Here is an 18,030-nt window from a genome sequence, read left to right as displayed (position 1 = left end):
CCATTCAATAAGATCACGGCTGATCTTTGGCCTCAACTCTACTTTCCTGCCTGAGCCCCATATCCCTTGATTCCCTTAGAGTCCAAAAATTCATCTATCTCAGCGTTGAATATACTCAGTGACTGAGCATCCACAGCCCTCTGGGGTAGAGAATCCCAAAGATTCACAATCCTCAGATTGAAGAAAAATTTTCCTCACCTCAGTCCTAAATGGCCGACCCCTTATCCTGAGACTGTGCCCCTAGTTCTAGACTCGCCAGCCAGAGGAAAAAACCTCTCAGCATCTACCCTGTCGAGTCCCCTCAGAATCTTATATGTTTCAACGAGATCACCTCTCATTCTTCTAAACTCCAGAGAATATAGGCCCATTCTACTCAACCTCTCCTCATAGGACAACCCTCTCATCCCAGGAATCAATCTAGTGAACCTTTGTTGCACTGCCTCCAAGGCAAGTATATCCTTCCTTAGATAAGGAGACCAAAACTGCACACAGTACTCCAGGTGTGGTCTCACCAAAGCCCTGTACAATTGCAGCAAGATTTCCTTACTCTTGTACTCCAACCCCCTTGCAATAAAGGCCAACATGCCATTTGCTTTCCTAGTTGTTTGCTGTACCCGCATGTTAACCTTTTTGTGTTTCTTGTACCAGAACACCCAAGTCTCTCTGAACACCAACATTTAATAGTTTCTCACCATTTAAAAAATATTCTGTTTTTCTATTTTTCCTACCAAAGTGAATAACCTCACATTTCCCCACATTACACTCCATCTGCCACCTTCTTGCCCACTCACTAAACCGGTCTATATTCCTTTGCAGACACTTTGGGCTCAATTTTAGGAGGCAGTTGTGGGTCCGTTGGGGGTGGGGGGCTCTGAAAATCACGGAAATCCCGTTCAGGTTCGGAAGCCGGCTCCAACCCGCCGACTTCCAAGTTTCCCAGGGGCCAAGGTGTGTGCGTGCGGGCCACCCGAAAACGGAAGTCCCACCGGCAATTAAAGCCAGCGGGATGACAGTAAAAGAGCCAAATTTACCTCATTGGGGTACTTAAGGCACTTTAGCTGTGATAGATGAAGGGATTATAACGATTTTTAACTTACCTGGGCAGCTTGCCCATCTCTTCTGATTCACTTCTGGTGAAACCGGGCGTGAAGGGCCGGATCAGGAAAAAAAGAAACTAAATAAATTATATAAAAACCATAGAAGGGTGTTAAAACACAAAATGAACCTACCTTTGCACCCTACTCCAATGTCCGTTGTCTCCCTCTCTGATGTCCCCCTCTTCAACCCCCCGATGTCCCCCTCTTCACACCCGATGTCCTCCCAATGTCCCCCTCTTCATCCCCGATCTTCCACTCTCCCCCCAACCGATCTTCCCCTTCCCCCCGGATGTTCCACTCTCCCCCGCCCCCGACCTTCGCCTTTCCCCCCGGATATTCCACTCTCCCCCCACCCCGATCTTCCATTCCAGCACTGAATGACGTCTCGCTCTCTCTCTTTCTCGCGCCCCTCCCCCAAATATCCTTACTGTTCACTACCCTTCCAAGCTTTGTGTCATCTGCAAATTTTGAAATTGTGCCCTGTACCCCATAGATATCAAGGAAAGCCGACCCCTGAAGAACACCACTGTACACCTCCCTCCAGTCCGAAAAACAACCGTTTACCACTACTGTCTGTTTCCTGTTACTTAGCAATTTCATATCCACGCTGACACTGCCCTTTTATTCCATGGGCTTCAACTTTGATGACTATTATCCAGCACTTTAACAAACGCCTTTTGGAAGTCCATATACACCGCATCAACCACATTGCCCTCATCGACCCTCTCTGTTACCTCATCAAAAAACTCAATCAAGTTGGTTAAACATGATTTGCCTTTAACAAATCTGTGCTGGCTTTCCCTAATGCACACTCGTCCAAGTGACTGTTAATTCTGTCCCCGATTATCGTTTCTAAAAGTTTCCTCACTACCGTGGTTAAACTGACTGGCCTATAGTTGCTGGGTTTATCGTTACACCCTTTTTTGAACAAGGGTGTAACATTTGCAATTCTCCAGTCCTCTGGCACCACCCCCGTATCTAAGGATGATTAGAAGATTATGGCCAGTACCTCCACAATTTTCGCAATTTCCACCCTTACTTCCCACAGCAACCTAGGATGCATCCCATCCGGACCGGGTGATTTATCTACTTTAATTACAGTTAGCCTTTCTGGTACCTCCTCTTTATCAACTTTTAGCCCATCCAGTATCTCAACTATCCCCTCTTTTACTGCCACTTTGGCAGCATCTTCTTCCTTGGTAGAAGGTATCAAAGTAGTAAATGGCCCCCTTATTCTTCCTACCAAAATGCACCACCTCACAATTATCTATATTGAAATTTATTTGCCAATTACACACCCATTCTGAAAGTTTATTAATGTCCTCTTGCATTTTGACACATTCCTCCTTTATATTAACTACACCCCCCAATTTGGTGTCATCCACAAATTTTGAAATTGTACTTCCTATTCCTGAATCCAAATCATTGATGTAAATTGTGAATAACAGTGGTCCCAACACCGATCCCAGTGGAACACCACTTCCCACCTTTTGCCAATCTGAGTAGCTACCCTTACCCCTACACTCTGTTTTCTGTTTTGTAACCAACTTGCTATCCATTCTGCTACCTGTCCGCTGACTCCACATGTTCTGACTTTACAATGCAGTACCTTATCGAAGGCCTTTTGAAAATCCTTTTGAAAATACTACATCTACTACATTACCCTTGTCTATTCTTTCTGTTACTTCTTCAAAGAATTCAGTAAGGTTGGTCAAGCATGACTTTCCCTTCTGAAATCCGTGCTGACTATTCTTTATTATATTTTTGTTCTCTGGATGTCTTACATCTTTGAGTAAAGATTCCATTATCTTTCCTACCACCAATGTTAAGCTAATTGGTCTACAGTTTCCTGGACTTGTTCTATCTCCCTTTTTAAATATAGAAATAACACTGTCTGCCTGCCATCCTCTGCCACTATTCCCATTTCTGGTGAATTTTTATGTATATGTAATAATGTCTCCGCTATCTCCTCCCTAACTTCTTTTAATATTCGAGGATGCAATCCATCTGGACCAGGGTCTTATCCTCTCTAAGTTTGATTAGTTTATCAATTAGTTCCTCTTTGCTTTCCTAATTGTTTATTTTTACTTCCCTAACCCCTTTTGTCATCCTTTCCATTATTGTCTGTGTACTTAGAATATGCCTTTTTTTTAGTTTCAATTTTAACCTTAAAATCTTTATTCATCCATGTGTTTTATTATTGGCTAATTTGTTCTTGTTCTTTAGAGGAACATATTTCTCCTGAACTCTATTGATCACCATTTTAAATATTTCCCACTGCTGTTCTATCTCTTTGTCTGTCAAAATTTTTTTCCAGTTTACCTTCCCTAGTTCCATTCTCATCCCCTCAAAATTAGCTTTTCACCAATCTATTACTTTGGTCTTTGTTTTACTTATCTTTCTCAATCATTATGTTAAACCTTTTTATGTTATGATCACTATTGCCTAGATGTTCCCCTATGCTTACTTCTCCTATCTGTTCTGGTTCATTTCCCATTACTAGATCCAGCAGTGATTCCTCTCTTGTTGGGCTTCTCACATACTGGGTAAGAAAGGAGTCCCGTACAAACTGTAAAAACTCCATCCCTCTTTTCCTTTTCCCAACTCCTCTTCTAAACTCCAACGTGATCGATCCCTTCTAATCCTTTGTCTCAATCCACATGATTCTGTTTCTATCTTAATGTTACTTATGTCCCTTTTTCCTATTGCCATTATGTTGTCTCTAATTAGTACACTTACTCCAACCCCCTTTCTTCTTCCCTTATCCTTTCTAAATATGTTATATCCTACAATATTTAACTGCCAATCCTGTTCCTTATGTAGCCATGTTTCAGTTATCCCTTATTCTCTCTTCCACTACCCCCATTTTCCTGAAGCCCATTAACTCCTTGTGGAGTAACAGATTAGTCGGTTCCATTCGCCGACAGCAGCCATTCCTCTTGTATTAACCTAACGTTAGAGGGAGCTTTACTCTGTATCTAACCCGTGCTGTACCTGTCCTGGGAGTGTTTGATGGGACAGTGTAGAGGGAGCTTTACTCTGTATCTAACCCGTGCTGTACCTGCCCTGGGAGGGTTTGATGGGACAGTGTAGAAGGAGCTTTACTCTGTATCTAACCCATGCTGTAGTCACTCTTGGAGTGTTTGATGGGACAGTGTAGAGGGAGCTTTACTCTGTACCTAACCCGTGCTGTAGTCACTCTTGGAGTGTTTGATGGGACAGTGTAGAGGGAGCTTTACTCTGTATCTAACCCGTACTGTACCTGCCCTGGGAGTGTTTGATGGGACAGTGTAGAGGGAGCTTTACTCTGTATCTAACCCGTACTGTACCTGCCCTGGGAGTGTTTGATGGGACAGTGTAGAGGGAGCTTTACTCTGTATCTAACCCGTACTGTACCTGCCCTGGGAGTGTTTGATGGGACAGTGTAGAGGGAGCTTTACTCTGTATCTAACCCGTGCTGTACCTGCCCTGGGAGTGTTTGATGGGACAGTGTAGAGGGAGCTTTACTCTGTATCTAACCCGTGCTGTACCTGATCTGGGAGTGTTTGATGGGATAGTGTAGAGGGAGCTTTACTCTGTATCTAACCCGTGCTGTACCTGCCCTGGGAGTGTTTGATGGGACAGTTTAGAGGGAGCTTTACTCTGTATCTAACCCGTGCTGTACCTGCCCTGGGAGTGTTTGATGGGACAGTGGATACCTTTTCTGCAACTTTTCTAAGCCAATAAATTGACCCCCTCCCAATTAAAATATTAAGAATACTGCCACCATGTGGTCAAGGCCTGTAATGAGCAGATAACCGAAACAAATCAAAACTGTCTGTTCCGGATATTTCCCGAAGTCTATGTTTTCATTTTTGTTCACGTTTAGCAGAAAAATAAATAAAATGATGTAATTTTCCTTCAGTTTTATCCAGTGTTTTTGTTATGTCTGAGGTATTTGCACCCAGTTCTTGTGTATTATCTCAGAGGTGAAGCCTGCGGGGGCCCTCTTGGAGGCTCAGACAATGATTGTTGGTAAATACACGGAAAAGGCTGTGTCCAGCAGCGCAACAACTGGACAGTGGGGAGCATTCTACTCGGAAAAGATTAATTATTGATTTGACAGTCCTCCTCCTGATTTATAAATCCTTCCTCGGCCTTGCCCCGCCTGTGATCCCACCTTGGAGCTCACTCTCTGCATTCCACCATCTGTTTCAGTGCGTCCTGGCATCACACCCCTGCAAGTTGGAATTCTCTGCTTAAACTGCCCCGACTTGGTGCATCTCAGCCTGGTGAGGGTTCAACTACTCATCGTAGTTTACTAGTTATGACCCGGGGCTGAGTTGGTTCCAAGATGGAATCCCTCGCACTGAAAAATTATAACCAAAACAAGCCATTGTGGCCCCGCCCCCAACTTTGATTGACACACATCTCCGAGGTGGGGTGGGGGGGTCGCAGGAGGTAGAGCATCTGCCCAAGATGTGCCCAACCTCAGTGTGATTTAAATATAGGAAAGAAAGACCAGCATTTGTATAGCGCCTTTCGCTACCTCAGGACATCCCAAAGTGCTCCCAAAAACTACACTTTTGAAGTGTAGTCACTGTTGTAATGTAGGAAACAGGGCAGCCAATTTGCGCACAGTAAGGTCCCACAAACAGCAATGTGATAATGATCAGATCATCTGTTTTAGTGATGTTGGTTGAGGGATAAATATTGGCCTGGGCACTGGGGAGAACTCCCCTGCTCCTCTTCAAAATGGTGCTATGGGATTTTTTACATCCACCTGAGAGGGCAGACGGGGCCTCGGTTTAATGTCTCATCCAAAAGATGGCACCTCTGATAGTACAGCTCTTCCTCAGTACTGTCCTGGTGTGTCAACCTAAATTTTGTGCTTAAGTCTCTTGGTGGAATTGAACTCACAACCTTCTGGCTTATAACGAGGACTGCTACCCACTGAGCTACAGTACACACCTCTTGTGTCTGCTGGAGAGTTTCATCAAACCAAGGACTGGTTTAGCTGAGACAGGACTCCACGGACCGTGCCGCCCACAAAACAACTGCATCTTTTAAAAGAACTACAACGGCGTCTCCTCTTCGGCCTGGGGAGGTTCACACTCTGAGAGCATTTGCAAAGGCCCAGAGGCAAGAAAGAACTCCCAGCCCCCACTGCTGTCAGGGGAATGCCGCATGCCTGGGATAACAGACGACTCCTGCATCAAAGAATGCAAATCGGAAGTTGTATTTCCCCAGTTTGCATATCATTAGCTTATGCGCCCTCCCCCATATGGGTGGGCATATCCCCCACCACCAGGTCCAGGCCCCGGCCCTGGAAGTGCTAAATCCAGTGTCTTGACCGTGGTCCCAAGCTAGGGTTGCCAACCCTCCAGGATTGGGCTGGGGTCTCCTGGAATTAAAGGTTAATCTTCAGGACGCTGCTGAGAGCAACTAGGGAGAAAAATCATTAAGATAATTAGTATTTTTCTAATTTTCTCCAAACACTTTTGTTTATTCATTATAAAAATTGTGGAGATGAGAAGACCCTCAGTTTGACTGGGTGGGACGGTTGGCGGTGGGAGGTCATGTCATAAAACCTCCAGGAATATATCCAACCAGAGGTAGCAACCCTATCCCAAGCAGAAGGTCCAGGTCTCACAGTCCAGGCGCTCAGTCAGCGGCTGGAGAAGAACTTGGAGCATGAGGGGGAGGATCCAGTTGACGTGGTCCATGTAGGAACCAACGACATAGGTAGAACTAGGAATGAGGGAGTTTGAGGAGCTAGGGTCTAAATTAATAAGCACAAATCAAAGGTAATAATTTTTGGATTACTACCTGAGCCATGTGAAAATTGGCATAGGGATAAACAGTTAAATGCGTGGCTGAAATGAGTGGTGTGGGAAGCAGGGGTTTCATTTCATGGGGCACTGGCACCAATACTGGGGAAAGAGGGAGCTGTTCCATAGGGACGGACTCCACTTAAACCAAGTTGGGATCAGTGTCCTGGCGAATCGAATAACTAGGGCGGTAGATAGGGCTTTAAACTAATAAAAGGGGGGAAAGGTTCAGGTCAGGGCAAATTTATCAGTCTAAAGAGAAAAGTCAAGGCTGTAGAGCAGAGTAGCGAGTTGGGTAAAAACAAGTAGTGTGTCAGGAAGGGACAGAGAGTTTAACAAAAATAATAGGGCATTAGTGACTAAGGTCACATCAGGGAAAAATAGTAAAAAGTTAAAATTAAAGGCACTCTATCTGAATGCACAAAGCATTTGTAACAAGGTAGATGAATTAATGGCACAGAGATAAATGGGTTTGATCTAGTAGCCATTACTGAGATGTGATTGCAGGGTGACCAAGGTTGGGAACTAAATATTCCAGGGTACTTGACTTTTAGAAAAGATAGGGAAAATGGAAAAGGAGGGGGCAGGGGGGTGGAGAATAGCCCTGATAATAAAGGATGAGATAAAGACAGTGGTGAGAAAGGATCTTAGCTCAGAAAATCAGGATGTAGAATCAGTCTGGGTGGAGCTAAGAAATAACAAAGGGCAGAAAACACTGGTGGGAGTAGTTTGTAGGCCCCCTAACAGTAGTTATAGTGTTGGACAGAGTATAAATCAGGAAATTAGAGAGGCTTGTAACAAGGGTAACGCAATCATCGTGGGGGACTTTAATCTTCATATAGACTGGGCAAACCAAATTGGAAAAAGTAGTTTGGAGGACAAGTTCATAGAATGCATTCGAGATAGTTTTCTAGATCAACGTGTCGAGAAACCAACCAGAAAACAGGTTATTTTAGATCTAGTATGGTGTAATGAGACAGGGTTAATTAGTAATCTTATAGTTAAGGATCCTCTGGGGCAGAGTGATCATAATATGATAGAATTTCATATTGAGTTTGAAAGTGAGGCAGTTATGTCCGAAACTAGGGTCTTAAATTTAAAGAAAGCCAATTACATAGATATAAGGGGAGAGTTGGCTAAGGTAGATTGGAAAATTAGATTAAAAGATATGACGGTAGATAAACAATGGCGAACATTTAAATAAATAATTCATAATTCTCAATGAATATATTCAAGAAAGGAGGGAGAGAGAAAACAGAGAACTATAGGCCAGTTAACCGATATCAGTAGTAGGGAAAATGCTAGAATCTATTATTAAGGACGTAGTAACAGGGCACTTAGAAAATCATAATATGATTAGGCAGAGTCAACATGGTTTTATGAAAGGGAAATCGTGTTTGACAGATCTATTAGTGTTTTTTGAGGGTGTAACTAGCAGGGTAGATAAGGGGGAACCAGTGGATGTAGTATGTTTGGATTTTCCAAAGGCATTCAATAAGGTGCCACACAAGTGGTTGTTACACAAGATTAGGGCTCATGGGATTGGGTGTAATATATTAGCATGGATTGAGGATTGGTTAACAGACAGAAAACAGAGAGTAGGAATAAATGGGTCATTTTCGGGTTAGCAGGTTGTAACTGGTGGGGTGCCGCAAGGATCGGTGCTTGGGCCTCAGCTGTTTACAATCTATATCAATGACTTAGATGAGGGGACCGAGTGTAATGTAACCAAGTTTGCTGACGATACAAAGCTAAGTGGGAAAGTAAACTGTGAGGAGGACACAAATTATATAGGGCTCTGGTGAGACCACACCTGGAGTACTGTGTAGTTTTGGTCTCCTTACCAAAGGATATATTTGCGACGATATAGGATGCAAAGAGGCTGCAAAAGGATATAGACAGGTTAAGTGAGTGGGCGAGGAGGTGGCAGATGGAGTATAATGTAGGGAAATGTGAAATTACCCACTTTGGTAGGAAAAATAGAAAAGCAGAATATTCTTTAAAAGGAGAGAGACTAAGAAATATTGGTATTCAGAGGGATTTGGATGTCCTTCTACATGAATCACAGAAAGTTAGCATGCAGGTACAGCAAGCAATTAGGAAGGCAAATGGTATGTTAGCCTTTATTGCAAGGGGGTTGGAGTATAAGAGTAAGGAGGTCTTGCTGCAATTATATAGGGCTCTGGTGAGACCTCACCTGGAGTACTGTGTACAGCTTTGGTCTCCTTACCAAAGGAAGGATATACTTGCCTTAGAGGTGATGCAACGAAGGTTCACCAGATTGATTCCTGGGATGAGAAGGTTGTTCTAGGAGGAGAGATTGAGTAGAATGGGCCTATACTCTCTGGAGTTTAGAATGAGAGGTGATCTCATTGAAACATATAAAATTCTTAGAGGGCTTGTCAGGGTAGATGCAGAGAGGTTGTTTCCCCTGGCTGGAGAGTCTAGAATTAGGGGTCATAGTCTCAAGATAAGGGGTCGGCCATTTAGGACCGAGATGAGGAAAAAATTTCTTCACTGAAAGGGTTGTGAATCTTTGGAATTCTCTACCCCAGAGGGCTGTGGATGCTCAGTCGCTGAGTATATTCAAGGCTGAGATCAATGGATTTTTGGACACTAAGGGAATCAAGGGATATGGGGATAGGGTGGGAAAGTGGAGTTGAGGTCGAAGATCTTTTTGAATGGCGGAGCAGGCTCGAGGGGCCTACTCCTGCTTTTATTCCACTAAGGCCGACTGGAATGCACCCTCAATGCTATCCTGGTGGGATCATACTGCAGGTCAAACCTGGGGTCTCAGTGGCCTGTAGAGCTCAGGGATACTAGAAAGTAGAAGGTTCAATCCTTTGAGCTGGCAGAGGTGATTCCTGTCGTCAGTGTGTGAGACAATCAAATTAACTTAGAGAAGACAAGCTTTTGTTCCATAATATATTTATTAAAATATAGAAAACATTTAACTTATACACAGCATTCCCCTTGAACAGCAGCAGATTTTTGAGTTGACTGATACAGTTCTTGCACCGAATTTGAGAGGGACATTGACACACAGATGTCAGCTACCTCAAACAACAGTACCACGCACACATTGACTGACGAGACTCCACTCAAGGCACAGCCAGGCCTGGATACGGACAGGACAACAACACAACAAGGACAGAGCTAACACCGCAGTGACAGAACCTCTCATTCCAGCCAGCCTGACACGAAGCATTCCCGCCCAATGATGCTCGTCACAAAACATTATTTCCTTCTCTCCTTTATGTGTTAATGAGTGTTTCTCCCCAGGTTTCTTCCCTCCTCTTGTGAAGGTGTTGACTCAAACAGGTGTACAGTTCAACGGGCACCAATCCTCTTCAGCGACATCTCCAGGTGCGAGCGTGGGCAGTGTATATTGGCAGGCTATTCTATCAAGGGGAGGGGTGGTTCACAGCTGAATGTATGCTTGTCACTACCCGAGGTCTACACACTTGCACTTTACCAGCAGGGATCACCGGTTACAGAACACTGACTGATATTTCTCTCACTACACTCGGGACACTGACACTGATCTTAATGTTCCCTATTGCTGCCTGGCTGAGATCAGCTAACACAGAGCATGGACCGAACCTGGTGCCTTCCTGGTCTGTATTAGTCTGTACCGGGCTGGGCTGTGCTGTTACCCACTCACTCAACCAGGTAACTATTAATGAGGCAGTACGCACGCTCCGGATAGTGATTTAGGACAAGAAGGCAGAGATTAGGTCTGTGTAATGGGATGATGTAATTGAGGCAGAGACTGTGTAAAGTATTCAAGGCTCAAAGCATGTCATGTAATCTACAGGGGATTATCGGGAATATAAATTACGATGATTTGATTGCTAACTGGAAACAAAAAAATGGCACCAGAGCTACCTGGTGTCTATTTAGTTAACAGAAACAAACCGTTTAACTGGAACTGACTGCCTTAATATGTCTGCATTGCTTTAATAAAATTTGTCATCATTTGTGTAGTTAATGCTTCACTGGGTCCTTATTTGGATCCTTCACTGTATCCTTCACTGTATCCTTCACTGTATCCTACACTGTATCCTTCACTGTATCCTACACTGTATCCTTCACTGTATCCTTCACTGTATCCTACACTGTATCCTACACTGTATCCTACACTAAATCCTTCACTGTATCCTTCACTGTATCCTTCACTGTATCCTACACTAAATCCTTCACTGTATCCTACACTGTATCCTTCACTGTATCCTACACTAAATCCTTCATCGTATCCTTCACTGTATCCTTCACTGTATCCTACACTGTATCCTACACTGTATCCTTCACTGTATCCTTCACTGTATCCTACACTGTATCCTTCACTGTATCCTTCACTGTATCCTTCACTGTATCCTACACTAAATCCTTCACTGTATCCTTCACTGTATCCTTCACTGTATCCTACACTAAATCCTTCACTGTATCCTTCACTGGATACCCCCAGATCCTATCTGCTGTAGATATATACCCTCAATACTCTCTCCACCAAGACCTATCCCATTAAGTTATATACCCTCTCCATATAACTGTCCGATGCCCTAACTTGGTGTTGCACAAAGGACCAGGACAAACCTTGTGCCTGAATTCACTGCGTGTTGACATCCCACAGCTAGCCCCACTGGAGCTTCCCCACAACAATCATATATAGCAAAAGAGAAATCAATACATTTTTGCTTTTTTAGAGTGGAGATCAGGTGCTACATGAAGAGCAAGCTGCACACCGTTTAACAAGTCTGGGTGGCATTTGCTGCCTCCCAATTTTCCCCTTAGGACACTGATCCTTGCTAAAAGGTCATTCTCTGTGTGTGAGCCAAGACAATGATTGTCAGAGGCAATTCCACCATGGGGCCATCACGGAAAACCCAAATCTTGTCCTCCAAAGATATCCAGGCTTTCCAGCAGGAAGTCACTGAAGTCAGGAGCAGGAACCCCGGCTGATTCGTTCCCTTCCTAACCCGAAGGCTCCTGGACCAATTGTAGTACCCCTACTCCACCCTGCTAACTCAGCACAGATCAAGGACTGAACTTGGGACTTTCCTCATCTGTATGCTACATTTTTACATTGGGAAGTTCATTTACCATCTAAGCAAGTAAGGTTAGTATGTCTGCATGGCGTCCATTTACAAGGTACATACAGGTCCTTGACTAGTCAACTTGGTTCAGTTGCGCACTTGCCTTCGAGCCAGGAGGTCATAGGGTCAAGCCCCAGCCCAGCACCTGAGCACATAATCTAGGCTGATATTTCAGTACAGTACCGAGAAAATGTTATATTCTCACCCTCCTGCTGGGATGTCTGCCTGTTCACATGGCTCTATTCGAACAAGAGCAGGGAGTTTTCCCATTGTCCTGACTAGCATTCCTCCTTTGACCAATACCGCCAAAAACAAGATAACTTGTCATCCAACTTATTGCTATTTGTGGGACTTTGCACAAAATGGCCACTGCATTTACGCACATGACAACAAGCACTACACTTCAATGTAATTCATTGGACGTGAAGCACTTTCTGAGAGATGTGAAAAGGTCCTATATAAATTCAAATTCTTTCCTGGTCCTTGCCAGCCTTTGGAGTGTGGGATCGAGTTTCCTGATTTCCCTCCTAAACGGCCCAGCTGTAAATCTAAGATCATGTCCCCTCGTTCTGGATTCTCCTCCAGAGGAAATAGTTTCTCCGTATCTCTACCCTATCGAATCCTTTTACAATATTAAACACCTCGATCAGATTACTCCTTAATCTTCTAGAGTCAAGTGAATACAAACCAAGTTTATGCAACCTGTCCTCATAATTTAACCCTCTAAGCTTAAATGTGTTGTGAACACTGGTGTCATCGGCTGCTATTTGGTAGAGGGGGAGTAAACACCCGAAAACCATCAATTGAGCAATAGCATTTCACAATCATAACAGTGTCAGGAACTGCTGCTCTATACCACAGCACTATGCTCCTTTGTTCCAGTGCTATAAAGATAACAATAAAATAACATGTGATATTTCTGATTTACACATTTAACATTCAGAACAGGGACCGACAAGTTTTTTTCTAATATCTCATCATTAGAAGGATATGTTGATAGGGTTAGATGAAGTAGGGAGGGAGGAGGCTCGTGTGGAGCATAAACAACAGCATGAATCAGTTGGGCCGAATGGCCTGTTTCTGTGCTGTACATTCTATGTAATTCACACATGAGAATCAGTCGACAGGATCCACAATCTCCTGGATAGATTCTGATAAGTTAGGATGTTTTCACTGTTCATTTGACAACCCGCCATTTTTCTGTTTCACCATCTCTCTCTGTATAATAGCACGGAGACTATTCTTTCAGTTTGACTCTACCCGTTACAAATTCCTTGCCTGTTTGTTTTTGCTTGCTCTCTGCGTGAAAGGTGTTGGAATGCACAGCGGTCTATTTAATCAGGTCTCCCTACCTCAGCCCCGGGCTCGTTTCTAGGGCCTTAGGTCACGTTGAAGGCCATGAAGGTTCTTGGTGGCGTCACCTTGTGTCCTGTGGGGCCCGGGTCGCTCCACTGCCGACTGGCTGTTGGGTTGTTGTGTTCACTGAGGTGCGACACCTCGGTGGAGCCAGCCTCCAGGGTGCTGACCGTGTGGGCCATTTGCACCACGTGCACTTTATTGACGACTTTTTTCCTCAGTAGGCAATTGAAGACCTTCTTGAAGCCCTTGCGGAAGTGCTTGGAGACCAAGGCGTAGACGATGGGGTTGAGGCAGGAGTTGGCGTAGGACATGCAGTGCGACAGGAGCCTGAAGGCATAGGTGGCCTGGTTGAGTGGGAAGTGGCCAAACCAGAAACACAAGATAACCAGGTGATGGGGCAACCAGCAGAGGCAAAACAGGACAGCCACAATGATGATCATCTTAGTGACCTTGCGCTTGGCTTTCTTGGACTCAGACATGTCTTCGATGGGATCCACGGCAGTCCAGAGGTACCTGATAGTCCTTGTATAGGCCAGGCTCAGGATCAGCACCGGGATGATGTACCCAAAGATGAAAGTGGAAATGTCCATAATCTTGCGTCTGTACTCATCCCAGACTGGGAGACAGAGGGTCATGTCTCTGTAGTGGATCGCCTGGTAATAGCTGAGGTAAGGGCCGGCAAAGACAAGCGAGATTCCCCAGATGATGCAGATGGCAGTCAGGGCATTTCGGGGAGTCCGTAGCTCCCGGGATCTCAGAGGGTAACGAATCGCCAGGTACCTGCAAGACCAGGAGAAGGATAGAAACCGTGGGATTAATCAAAGGATCAATTCACACAAAAGACCAGTGTGACTGAGACTTAGGGCTGAAATCCGTCTCGGGCAGTAGCACAAAACGGGCAATAGCGAATTAGCCGCCCGTTTTACACTCTGTCCATTATACACCCCGCCCGTTACACACTCCGCCCGTTACACACTCCGCCCGTTATAAACAACACCCGTTATACACTCCGCCCATTACACACCCCGCCCGTTACACACCCCGCCTTTTATACACAACACCCGTTACACACCCCGCCCGTTACACACCCCGCCCGTTACACACCCCGCCTTTTATACACAACACCCGTTACACACCCCGCCCGTTACACACCCCGCCCGTTACACACCCCGCCTTTTATACACAACACCCGTTATACATTCCGCCCGTTATACACTCCGCCCGTTACACACCCCGCCTGTTATACACCCCGCCCGTTACACACCCCACCTGTTATACACTCCGCCCGTTATACACAACACCCGTTATACACCCCGCCCGTTACACACCCCGCCCGTTACACACCCCGCCTGTTATACACCCCGCCCGTTACACACCCCGCCTGTTATACACTCCGCCCGTTATACACAACACCCGTTATACACCCCGCCCGTTACACACCCTGCCCGTTACACACTCCGCCCGTTATACACCCCGCCCGTTACACACCCCGCCCGTTACACACCCCGCCCGTTACACACCCTGCCCGTTACACACTCCGCCCATTACACACCCCGCCCGTTACACACTCCGTCCGTTATAAACAACACCCGTTATACACTCCGCCCGTTACACACCCCGCCCTTTACACACCCCGCCTGTTATACACCCCGCCCGTTATACACCCCGCCCGTTACACACTCCGCCCGTTACACACCCCGCCTGTTACACACCCCGCCCGTTACACACTCCGCCCGTTACACACCCCGCCTTTTATACACAACACCCGTTATACATTCCGCCCGTTATACACTTCGCCCGTTACACACCCCGCCCGTTACACACCCCGCCTGTTATACACTCCGCCCGTTACACACAACACCCGTTATACACCCCGCCCGTTACACACCCTGCCCGTTATACACCCCGCCCGTTACACACCCCGCCCGTTATACACCCCGCCCGTTACACACCCCGCCTGTTATACACCCCGCCCGTTACACACTCCGCCCGTTACACACCCCGCCTGTTATACACAACACCCGTTATACATTCTGCCCATTATACACCCGCCCGTTATACACCCTGCCCGTTATACATTCTACCCATTATACATTCTGCCCGTTATACACCCTGCCCGTTATTTACCCCGCCCGTTATACACCCGCCCGTGATACACCCCGCCCATTATATACCCCGCCCGTTATACACCCACCCGTTATATACCCCGCCCAGTATACACCCGCCCAGTATACACCCGCCCAGTATACACTCCACCCGTTATACACCCACCCGTTATATACCCCGCCCAGTATACACCCGCCCAGTATACACCCACCTGTTATACACCCCGCCCGTTATATACCCCGCCCGTTATACACCCCGCCCGTTATATACCCCGCCCGTTACACACCCCGCCCGTTACACACCCCGCCCGTTATACACCCCGCCCGTTATATACCCCGCCCGTTATACACCCCGCCCGTTACACACCCCGCCCGTTACACACTCCGCCTGTTACACACCCCGCCCGTTACACACTCCGCCCATTACACACCCCGCCTTTTATACACAACACCCGTTATACATTCCGCCCGTTATACACTCCGCCCGTTACACACCCCGCCTGTTATACACCCCGCCCGTTACACACCCCGCCTGTTATACACTCCGCCCGTTACACACAACACCCGTTATACACCCCGCCCGTTACACACCCCGCCCGTTACACACCCCGCCTGTTATACACTCCGCCCGTTACACACAACACCCGTTATACACCCCGCCCGTTACACATCCCGCCCGTTACACACCCCGCCCGTTACACATCCCGCCCGTTACACACCCTGCCCGTTACACACTCCGCCCGTTACACACCCCGCCCGTTACACACTCCGTCCGTTATAAACAACACCCGTTATACACTCCGCCCGTTACACACCCCGCCCGTTACACACCCCGCCCGTTACACACCCCGCCTGTTATACACCCCGCCCGTTACACACTCCGCCCGTTACACACCCCGCCTGTTATACACAACACCCGTTATACACTCCGCCCATTACACACCCCGCCCGTTACACACCCCGCCCATTACACACCCCGCCTTTTATACACAACACCCGTTATACATTCCGCCCGTTATACACTCCGCCCGTTACACACCCCGCCCGTTACACACCCCGCCTGTTATACACTCCGCCCGTTACACACCCCGCCCGTTACACACCCTGCCCGTTACACACTCCGCCCGTTACACACTCCGTCCGTTATAAACAACACCCGTTATACACTCCGCCCGTTACACACCCCGCCCTTTACACACGCCGCCTGTTATACACCCCGCCCGTTACACACCCCGCCCGTTATACACCCCGCCCGTTACACACTCCGCCCGTTACACACTCCGCCCGTTACACACCCCGCCTGTTACACACTCCGCCCGTTACACACCCCGCCTTTTATACACAACACCCGTTATACATTCCGCCCGTTATACACTTCGCCCGTTACACACCCCGCCCGTTACACACCCCGCCTGTTATACACTCCGCCCGTTACACACAACACCCGTTATACACCCCGCCCGTTACACACCCTGCCCGTTATACACCCCGCCCGTTACACACCCCGCCTGTTATACACCCCGCCCGTTACACACCCCGCCTGTTATACACCCCGCCCGTTACACACTCCGCCCGTTACACACCCCGCCTGTTATACACAACACCCGTAAAACATTCTGCCCATTATACACCCGCCCGTTATACACCCTGTCCGTTATACATTCTACCCATTATACATTCTGCCCGTTATACACCCTGCCCGTTATTTACCCCGCCCGTTATACACCCGCCCGTGATACACCCCGCCCATTATATACCCCGCCCGTTATACACCCACCCGTTATATACCCCGCCCAGTATACACCCGCCCAGTATACACTCCACCCGTTATACACCCACCCGTTATATACCCCGCCCAGTATACACCCGCCCAGTATACACCCACCTGTTATACACCCCGCCCGTTATATACCCCGCCCGTTATACACCCCGCCCGTTATATACCCCGCCCGTTATACACCCCGCCCGTTACACACCCCGCCCGTTATACACCCCGCCCGTTATATACCCCGCCCGTTATACACCCCGCCCGTTACACACCCCGCCCGTTACACACTCCGCCTGTTACACACCCCGCCCGTTACACACTCCGCCCATTACACACCCCGCCTTTTATACACAACACCCGTTATACATTCCGCCCGTTATACACTCCGCCCGTTACACACCCCGCCTGTTATACACCCCGCCCGTTACACACCCCGCCTGTTATACACTCCGCCCGTTACACACAACACCCGTTATACACCCCGCCCGTTACACACCCCGCCCGTTACACACCCCGCCCGTTACACACCCCGCCCGTTACACACCCCGCCCGTTACACACCCTGCCCGTTACACACTCCGCCCATTACACACCCCGCCCGTTACACACTCCGTCCGTTATAAACAACACCCGTTATACACTCCGCCCGTTACACACCCCGCCCGTTACACACCCCGCCTGTTATACACCCCGCCCGTTACACACTCCGCCCGTTACACACCCCGCCTGTTATACACAACACCCGTTATACACTCCGCCCGTTACACACCCCGCCCGTTACACACTCCGCCCATTA

General features: G+C 47.4%; 1 protein-coding gene across 1 annotated transcript in view; it reads right to left on the bottom strand.

Annotated features, from left to right (window-relative positions):
- Nucleotides 1-13,382: 13,382 nt before the first annotated feature.
- LOC137341417 (galanin receptor 2b-like) overlaps nt 13,383-18,030 on the bottom strand; it is a 56,673-nt gene continuing 52,025 nt past the window's right edge. Inside the window, exon 2 of the mRNA XM_068004529.1 lies at nt 13,383-14,142. Coding sequence (XP_067860630.1) covers nt 13,383-14,142 — 760 coding nt within the window. The remainder of the gene's footprint in view (nt 14,143-18,030) is intronic.

The sequence above is a fragment of the Heptranchias perlo genome, chromosome 23 (genome assembly GCF_035084215.1).
Source record: "Heptranchias perlo isolate sHepPer1 chromosome 23, sHepPer1.hap1, whole genome shotgun sequence".
NCBI classification, from domain to species: domain Eukaryota; kingdom Metazoa; phylum Chordata; class Chondrichthyes; order Hexanchiformes; family Hexanchidae; genus Heptranchias; species Heptranchias perlo.
This window is presented reverse-complemented; position numbering and strand designations above follow the sequence as displayed.